The 9,881-nt window shown below is 44.9% G+C and overlaps 1 protein-coding gene across 1 annotated transcript in view; it reads right to left on the bottom strand.

Annotated features, from left to right (window-relative positions):
• Positions 1-1,403: 1,403 nt before the first annotated feature.
• Positions 1,404-9,881, bottom strand: part of ACSL5 (acyl-CoA synthetase long chain family member 5) — an 85,241-nt gene continuing 76,763 nt past the window's right edge. The window contains exons 17-20 of the mRNA XM_088464490.1: positions 7,073-7,216; positions 5,268-5,369; positions 4,176-4,247; positions 1,404-1,612 (exon numbers count right to left, since the gene is read on the bottom strand). Coding sequence (XP_088320616.1) covers positions 1,472-1,612; positions 4,176-4,247; positions 5,268-5,369; positions 7,073-7,216 — 459 coding nt within the window. The 3' untranslated portion in view covers positions 1,404-1,471. The remainder of the gene's footprint in view (positions 1,613-4,175; positions 4,248-5,267; positions 5,370-7,072; positions 7,217-9,881) is intronic.

Genomic DNA, 9,881 nt, shown 5'->3' with positions numbered 1-9,881 from the left:
TATCTACTTCCAGAGAACCATTCAAGGCACATGGACCAAGAGTCATAGAACGTATAATATACGCTTGCCAAACATGGGGTCCCTTGGGTGAATTTGTATAGTACAGTAATACCCATGGGGATGGTGCCCAACAGGGGTGGTCTCCAGGTGGTTGCATCATTCCGCCCATATTATGTGCCGCTGCGGGTCCCACAAAGAGAGGGGGGGGCACAGATGTGATTTCCCCAGCCCCCCAGTGGGTCAGTCCCAGTATAGTGTGGGTGGTGTATTGCTCAGCCAGTATGTAGTACAGAGTGATGCACACCCTGAAGAGATCATCATGGAAACGTCCAGTAAAGGTAAATTGGTAGGACTCCGGTAGGTAAGTTACTGGACAGGGGTGACTTTATGGGACTTGTAGGCCTCATTGTACTCTGCGCACACAGTGGGCAGGATGTGGCATTGGACGCAGCGTTACAGTCCGGTTACGCCTCTTCAGTTGTATTTCCCGAAATGTCCACGAAATGCACAGGGCTCTGCATGTACCGTACTCTGTTCTGAACCACGCGCAGTGCGAAAACACACAACATACGCTACGCCAACAGTTGTGCATTCATCTCTGTATCCGGTTCAGCATGCGTTCTGTTTCTGATCTTGGGGGAGATGTATCAAGTCTTCTGAAGAGAACAAGAGGGAAAGTTGCCCAATCAGCTCGTAGCTACCATTAAAGTACAATTTATAACCGGGGTAGGCAACATTCCGGCACCCCAGCTGCTGTTGAACTACACATCCCAGCATGCCCCGCCATAGTTTTGCTGTTAAGACTTGATCATACTGTGGCAAGTCATGTTGGGATGCAGCGGGAGTGCAGGAGGTTGCCTGACCATACTTGCCTATTCCTACTGTCCCGGGAAGGCCGGGAGCCAACCGAAAATTGCCCTTCCCCCCCCCCCTCCCCGCTGGTTTCAGCTCTCCCTTGTAAGTGGACGGTATCGGGAAAGCCGACGACTCAATTCGCGCTGAAATGCGTCATTGTGGCTCCGCCCCAGGCTGCACAATGTCGGTAATGTCGGCACAGTGTGGCGGGGGCATGGCCACGATGGTTTGATCGCATAGTCACACCCTCCCAACACCAAATTTGCGTTATGCCCCCTGCTGTGCCAATCTGGCTGCGTTCTCCCGAAGGAGACAACTTCTCCACTTTATCTCTTTAGAAGGCTTGATACATCTTCCCTGTAGTGTGAATCTCTAGTCACAGGTTACTGCATATCTTATTATTCCAGTATAATAATCACTGTACAATGTACACCTACATCGTGGTGTCCGTACAGTCAGGATCACAGCCACTGTCTGTCCTGTTTGGTGCTTTAAAGTAAATAATTGATCTCAAGTTCGATAGACTTGTACAGACTTGTCATCTCCAGTCCACATAGCCAAGATGGGAAGTGGCTCCCTGGTCTGTCGGTGTAGGTGTAGAGGGGACGCGCTCCCCTTAATCCTGGATCTTTCCGTACATGATGTCTATTTGGCTCTTGAAGTGTTTGGCAACTTCCGCTCTTTTGGCTTTTAGCGTGGGCGTCAATAAACCGTTTTCAACAGACAGCATTTCGGGGTGAACGTAAAGATCCTTTACCTACAAATGACACAATAAAGCTATGAATACACTATACATGGCCTTTTGTTAAGTTTAACTATAATGTTCCCCATTTTAAAGTAGTCCTGATAGCCAAATTTGGACACACCTAACCAGGACCCACTGTTCTGCCCCAATCTCTGAGGTTCCCAGACAAAAAGACATACATGTTACTTATATTAGAAGGCTTTGTGATTGCAATAGTTGGAGTGATGAGCTTAATGAAAGATCATCTACTGATGGCGTGGGTCTAGCTGAAAGGAGTAGACACCTAATTATAAATATATTAGAGGGAGGGGAATAGCGAGAGGGAGGGAGATTGAGGGGAGAGTCACACAGAGGCCCTGATTCAGAGCCGGACGCTCTGACAGAGCGCTCGCTATGAATCAGGGCGTCTTTTTTTTATGGAGCGGCCTCCTGGCCGCTCGCATTGCTGTGGGTTGCCACTCACAGCTAATGCGAGCGGCCAGAATGATGGTCCATCGGGCTTGCGAATAGAGGCCCTCATTCAGAGCCACTCGCTAGCGGCAGTACGCTCGTTCCGAGCGATGTTCGCACATCTGCGCATGCGTACGGATCGTTATACGCATGCGCGAACCAGTCAGTGCGGCCGAAATTCATGTGCTCGCAATATAGCGAATGCCTGCTATTTTGAGTGACAGAATGAGGCGTATGTGGGTGGTAACAGGGGAAGGTGCTTGAAAATGGGGAGTGGAGATCCGAACGCAGGCGTGCTTAAAGGTCAAAACGGGCGTTTTATGGGTGTGCATAATTAATACAGCAGCGTCATTGACCACGTCACTGGGTTATTTTATAGCCAGAACTGCTCGCAAGATTGTGGTAGCAAAAACCAACCACAAGAATAGCGAGCAGTTCATACGCTGGTCGATGTACTCGATTAATCTAATAAATAGCAGACATGACGTATGGTGCGAGCGGCCAGGGGGCGTTTTTAACAAAAAAACAAGCGTATGTTTTGCTCGCTCGTTCAGACTTAGAGGTGTGAACAGACTGCAATTTGCGAACGGATCATTTGAATAGCCACCCCTTGTTTTTGAACGAACGACCGCAAATAGCGAACGGCTCTGAATCAGGCCCAGAGACCCTTGTGGTAGGGTCTCGTGGCCGCAAGCCCCAGAGAGCTTTCGGCTCAAACAGAGCTAAAAAAACTCTCCCACTGACATCACTTGTGATGTCAGTGGGGCCGCCCCCAAACTGTAGGCATTCCCATGGGAATGCCCCTATCTGGGCAGCCACGACCCACCCACCAAAGGGGGCGTGCTGTCACTCAACATCGACAGCATGCTCCCTGCACTCTGGGCCACCGTCAACCCGGTTATGAGTGCTCAGCGCTTGCGACCGGGTCTGAATCAGGCCCAGAGTGAGGTATGTTGAGGACACAGACTGAGCGGAGTAGTTACACAGTGGGATAGGTTGAGGGGAATAGTTACACAGTGGGACAGGTTGATGGCACATGGTGAGGGGAGTAGTTACACAGAGTGAGGTAGTTAAGTGTCGGATAGGTTGAGGGGAATAGTTACACAGTGGGACAGGTTGATGGCACATATTGAGGGGAGTAGTCACACAGGATGAGGGAGATTGAGGGAAGTACAGTAGTTACACAGTGTGAGGGAGGTAGATGTCACAGGCTGTGGGCAGCAGTTGCACAGAATGAGGGAGTGAATCAAGTTGAGTGCAAAGCTGAGGGGAGTAGCTAGACAGAGTGAGGGTAGTAGTTAGAGTTAGGATGAGGGTAGTAGTTAGAGTGAGGGCACAGGCTGAGTGGAGTAGTAAGAGTGAGGTTGAGGTCACATATTGAGGGCACAGACTGAGGGGAGTAAGAGAGTAAGGGAGATTGAGGGCTCAGGCTGAGAGGAGTAATTAGAGTAAGGGAGGTTGAGGGCTCAGGCTGAGGGGAGTAGTAAGAGTAAGGGAGGCTGAGGGCTCAGGCTGAGGGGAGTAGTAAGAGTAAGGGAGGCTGAGGGCTCAGGCTGAGGGGAGTAGTTAGAGTAAGGGAGGTTGAGGGCTCAGACTGAGGGGAGTAGTTAGAGTAAGAGAGGCTGAGGGCACAGACTGAGGGAAGTAGTTAGAGTAAGGGAGGCTGAAAGGACTAGTTAGAATGAGAGAGGTTGAGGGCATCGGCTGTGGGGAATAGTTAAAGTAAGGGAGTCCCTTGCTAAGTACAGGGTAGACAGTCCAGAACGCCTAGGCTTGTGGTGTAGTACAAAAACAAGATTTACTTTTATAGCATGAGATTATTGAGATCATATAAGGGGGGAGGGGGAGGGGTCCCCCATCTCCTTTTGAAAATCACTCTGGAGGAAAGAAAGTAGCTAGGCACAAACATGGTCAGATTATTACTACACAGATTATCAGACTCTCAGTATGTCATGTGATGTGGGGGAGGGGAGGATGTCACAGTACAGAGGGACTTGCCAATTCTTTCTGTTCACTACATCATGTGCCTTGTGACTGTGGTTGCCATGGTAGTCACATGACATTGTGAAAACTGCAGAATCTTTAAATCATTATTGTAACACACTAGGTCCTGCGTTCTACATACCTGTTCAAATGACTTGAGCCCGGCTTGCTTTCCTACTTTAATCAAATCCTCTAGAATTGCTTTCTTCACAGCCTAGTGTAAAAATATGACATTATTACATCACACTCTACATGTTGGTAATACTACAATGCTGAACAATACAGATCTGATGTAATCTATGGGGTGTGTGTATTACACAAAGGCATATTTATAATGGGTGCATGGGGTGTGGCTCGAGGGCCGTTCGAGTGGAGTAGCCGCACGAAGGTGCCAACCCATAGGGGGTGCAGTGTGGCTGCCCAGAGCCAGATTACCACATGGAGGCCCTCACAACCTGGTATAATGACAAAAATACGGGGAAGCTGTCAAAGGGAGATATATATGCCCCAGGCTCCTAGCTTCTATCTGGTAGCAACCCTGATTGCCAGACCTCCTGTTGAGGCTTGCAGAGAGAATCCATTGCTTGTGATTGTATGTACTGTGCTAAATACTGTTTTGTGAGTTGGAAGTCGTACCACCTTGAGAGAGGGAATTGTATGTTAGTTAGAGCCTCACAGGCTTGAATTTATTTTTACGTTTTGTTTATTCTGTGCTCTCAAATAAAACTACCTGTACTGTAGATACTTGTACCAAGGCCCCGGACCGATGTACTACTAATTAGCTGCAGCATGCAAGGTGCTGCCATATACCCCAAGTAGACGGCAACCCAAACCTGATCTTGCGATTAATATATATATATATATATACACACACACACACCCAGGGTACCACAACTCTACACACAGAAGTAAAGATAACTGTCTTGAGCACCCCGCAAACCCCTCCGCTCCAGAACCTCATTTTCTAGAATAGCACTACTATATAGTATAAAAATAACATAATAGAATACAAATTAATCTGTCGAGCCCTGGTGCTAGGGGGCGTAGACATCACTTTATGACTGCTGGGGCCCCACCTTTGCAGAAGCTGCACACAGTCCCGCCTTGCAGGCGGGCCCCCAGGCAGGTTGGTGTACTTTGCAACCACCCTGTTTCCCCATGCCCTCATGAAGCCCCTGTTCATGTTACCTAGCACAATGCATTAATAAAATGCCAGCCCGTATAGATTACTTACATCATGGAGGCAGAGCTCTTCAAAGGAGCCTCGAACACCAAATTTCGCTGCAAAATCTGGCAGAACCTCTGGATCCGGCATCACTACCCCCACCAGGCAGGACTGGGGGGAAAAACAAAACAGCGAAACATGATTATATACTTTGGCAGAGTCTAACAGGTTCTCAAACTCTAGGGTCTTGTTTAGAGTTAGTTTCCAATAATAAGTCTGCACACTTTAGTTTCTACGTCTGTGTTGTCAGTCATGTGAAACGACCAGCTTGAAATCCAGAGTGAAAATGCGGCTTCACTGCCATCACTGGTAGTAACCATGCCAGCTTGTGCCGGAGATCCCATATCCTTTCCTATTTAACATGTATTGCAGCGGTAATACCTGAGCTGTTATTGTCATCTCGGGATTTGTAAAAGTTTTATAATATTTTTTTTAATCATTGAATCTATATTATTATTTTTTTTTTTTACTTTTTTCCTCTTATTTTTGAACCTTTTTTCATTTTACATTTGCAGAAACTAACACATGGCGAACCTATAAACCTTAACCCTGACTACTGAGTATCATTAGCATTAAGTGCTATTTTCAATTGATGTGATAAGCAGCGTAATGGTAGCTCGAATTTCCTTCAAAATGGTTCTCAATCGGTTGGTCTGATTGGCTTAAAATCTTGATAAAGATTCTTGACAAAAAAAAAAAGATTTGGAGGCGAATGAGTTATAACCTGTTTGAGCTTAAATTGTTACTTCATATAGTATTTATAGCAACTTTCAAAGCAAACTCAACTTTGAATTCTAACTACGTAAAGTGTTCTCTGAGTTTAAAAAAGTATATAAAAACCACTACAAAAAGGACTCGTTAAAACTTGAACAGACAACATTTTATACAGTAGTTTTTATTTGTACTTCTGTCATTTCAGCTTTTTTGCTGCAGACTCTAACATTGAACCGCAAACTCAGCCGCAAATGTCAATCCGGCCCTAACATCACGACTGTATTGCGTAAGATGGCGGTGCCGGAACCAGCAAAAATCATCTGGGTTTCAGATCAGTTTGAATAACTGGACAATCCCAAGTGACAGGCAGCAGGATTTAGAAGGTAGCAAATTCTAAAGCTGCATACACACACAACGATTTTGTTACCAACGATTTTATGAACGATTTTCTGTCAGATTATCTGTCAGATTATCTTTCAGAAAATTTATAAAGTGTAATGAACGATTTTTATGAACTACAAATGATTTTTGCATATTCCCTTAATGAAAATTGTTCAGTTGACAAGTCTGACTGAACTACAAACTACAAACTACAAACGTGAACGCGCATGAACGATTATCGTTCATCGTTTGACTCAGAAAGTGAATGATTTTTTCAAACGATTATCGTTAAACGATATCGTTTAATGATAATCGTTCAAAAAATCATTGTGTGTGTATGCAGCTTGAGGAATAAGTAAAATGCTAATTTTATTGTTGACAAAATTAAAAATTAGTAGTTTATGGCTTGTTAAAAAAAACAAAAAATCACAAGTAACAATGCTGGTCTTCTATAGTGTTTGCTACGCTCAAATACATGTTTTTGGCATTTGATGTGAAGGTTTAGTGGCTCCTTCATCATACCAAACACATGTAACTTACAGGCCGCATGCCAGCACTCGTGTAATCACAGCTCGCCAACAACGTGTCGCTATCCAACTGTTAATTGGAATTTTCTCGTGGTCTCTCACCCTAGTATCTCGTTACCCGGTCCTAAACTGATTATCCACCGTCCATTTTGTCCCAAACGTCCCTATGGTATACGGTGTGTCCGCACTTACCCGGAGGCTGTCTCCGTGTACAAACACCTGAGCGACTGGCGCACTTCTCACATATACGTTCTCGATCTTCTCTGGGGCGATGTACTCTCCCTGAGCCAGCTTAAAGATGTTCTTTTTCCTGTCAATTATTTTTAGGGTCCCGTTCTGAGAAAAAGAAAATAATAAAACAATGTTTTTTTTGTCATTAACGTCATGTTTTGGGAGTGCTCCTGTCCTCGGTCCTCGGTCTCCAAATGATACATTTGCTGCAACTTTAAAGAAAAAGATAAATCACAAAACAATTAAAGGGGCTTTCCACCTTACTAAGGACATTGCTTTATCTTTTTGCCTCCTTCTCAGTCCAGTCATTGTATGACGTTGTCCATTTTCTGCACCACCGGGGTTACGACAGGAGAGTTTGGTGCTGCCTATATTAGGTACAAATGTCTCAGTATGGAGCAGAGTGAGTCATACCCCAAGACAGTGCCTGATGATTTAAAACATGTGTAAAAAGCACAGAAGGAAGCATGGAAAAATAAAAATAAGCATAATGTAATTATGTATAATTGATGTAATGTATAAATATAAATATTATCATTATATTTATTATTATTATTATTATTATATTTATTATATTTTTTTATTATTATTGTATTTATTATTATTATTATCAATATTATTAATTGATTAGAAAGACCTTGCTATCATAGCTTTACTGAGAAGAATGAATTAATAATTATTGTTGTTCCTTGTTATTAACAGACTAATCTATATAACGGTATCTGGTCAGAATTTCGACATTTGAAAATGTCGGCACACGAATGTCGACACGTTCTGATTGCTGACAGTAACAATGTTGATATGAACGTTATGTCGACATGTAACATGGCGACATACAGAAATGTTGACATGGTCATATAATGTTGACATGTTCATTATGTCAACATTGTGCATGGGGAGAGTCAAATTGTCGACAAAGTATTTTAGGGCTTGATTTAGGGTTAGGCAAAAATAGTGAAAAATGCTATGTCGACAGTTTGACTGTCACCGTACACAATGTCAGCATAATTAACTTGTTGACAATATGACCTTGTTGACATGTCTGTAGGTCCACACAACGCCCCTGTGAATATTTGATGCATATTAGCAAAAAATTGGATAATGTTTTAATTCAGGGTCCAAGTGTTTAGTATTTATAGGATTAAGGTAACAGACATCCCCGGAAAGTCCTCTGTGTCTGTACTGACACCTCTGTGTGTTACCCGGCCCCAGCTTCCCTCATTCCTGGTAATTGGGTCACAGGACAGAGTTACATCAATCTGTGTCATTGCCATTCATTTCACTCTTGTTTCGGTTAATTTTCACTGATCGCTAACCAGTGACAGCGTCGGCTCACAGGGAGGTAATTAGCCTCCCAGCAGGTGTCAGGCCTGGATTTATTTACTGAACTAAATTGGTCTTGGGGGGCCTCTAATCCCTGCACACCGGGCATGACTTGTATTAATTATAGACATGTGCGGTATGGTTTCATTTTATCAATTGCTGGTGATCCCAGTTCTGGCCGGTGTCACGTGCGCTCCCTACGTTACATCATCATCCACCCTGTAAAGGAAATCTGTTCTCTACCATTCACATCTCAAGGGTTTATTTTAAAATGACCTCAGAGAACAGAGCTGAAATTTTCATATACTGTATGGAAACTAGTTGCACGTCTGGGCCAGCGCTTTTCCGGAGGCGGCATCAAAATTTGTCCCAAGGTCATTTCATTTGCGTTGTCTTTTTTTTAGTTTTTTCAATTTTAGTACATTTTTTTTTTTACCCGCTAAAAATAATGGACGTGGGTCGCTGATAAGAGGGGCACAATCATTAAATGACAGCATATTTATTCACAGTGTCTTGGAAAGTGGTGACCTGGCGGGCAGAGTGGCACTGATGCAGAGTTGGCAGCAAAACTGATCAGAAAAAAAGTGCACAAAAATATAGTATATTTCCACACTATAACGTCACCATCATCATCGGTATGTACTTACGCCTCCTGACATGCGTATATGCCCATAATTACTGCTCTGCACCCGCTGCATTGAGTGAACACAGCCTTACTGCACACAGGCCCCATCCTCGCTTAAAATGCCCCTGCACACAAAGTAATGCTGCACTAACTAACATAGTACTCAGTCTGCTGTTAGGGTTAGGCTTTGGTAAGGGTCAGTCTGCAGTTAGGGTCAGGCTGCTGGTAGGGTAAGGGTAGGGTAAGGGTCAGACTACGGTTAGGGTTAGGCTGTGGTAAGGGTCATGCTGCGGTTAGGGTCAGGCTGCTTGTAGGGTAAGGCAAGGGTAAGGGTCAGACTACGGTTAGGGTTAGCCTGTGGTAAGGGTCAAGCTACGGTTAGGGTTAGGCTGTGGTAAGGGTCAGGCTGCGGTTAGGGTCAGGCTGCTGGTATGGTAAGGGTAGGGTAAGGGTCAGACTACGGTTAGGGTTAGGCTGTGGTAAGGGTCATGCTGCGGTTAGGGTCAGGCTGCTTGTAGGGTAAGGGTAGGGTAAGGGTCAGACTACGGTTAGGGTTAGCCTGTGGTAAGGGTCATGCTGCGGTTAAGGTTAGGCTGTGGTAAGGGTCAGGCTGCGGTTAGGGTCAGGCTGCTGGTATGGTAAGGGTAGGGTAAGGGTCAGACTACGGTTAGGGTTAGGCTGTGGTAAGGGTCAGGCTGCGGTTAGGGTTAGGCTATGGTAACGGTGAGGCTGCGGATAGGGTTAGGCTGTAGTAAAGGTCAGGCTCATGACAGGGTTAGACTGTGGTAAGGGTCAGGCTGTAGTTAGGGTTAGGCTATGGTA

Source organism: Taudactylus pleione, unplaced genomic scaffold (genome assembly GCF_031769625.1).
Source record: "Taudactylus pleione unplaced genomic scaffold, aTauple2 ptg000008l, whole genome shotgun sequence".
Taxonomy (NCBI): Eukaryota; Metazoa; Chordata; class Amphibia; order Anura; family Myobatrachidae; genus Taudactylus; species Taudactylus pleione.
Note: the sequence above shows the minus strand (reverse complement) of the source record. Positions and strands in the feature narration are given on the sequence as shown.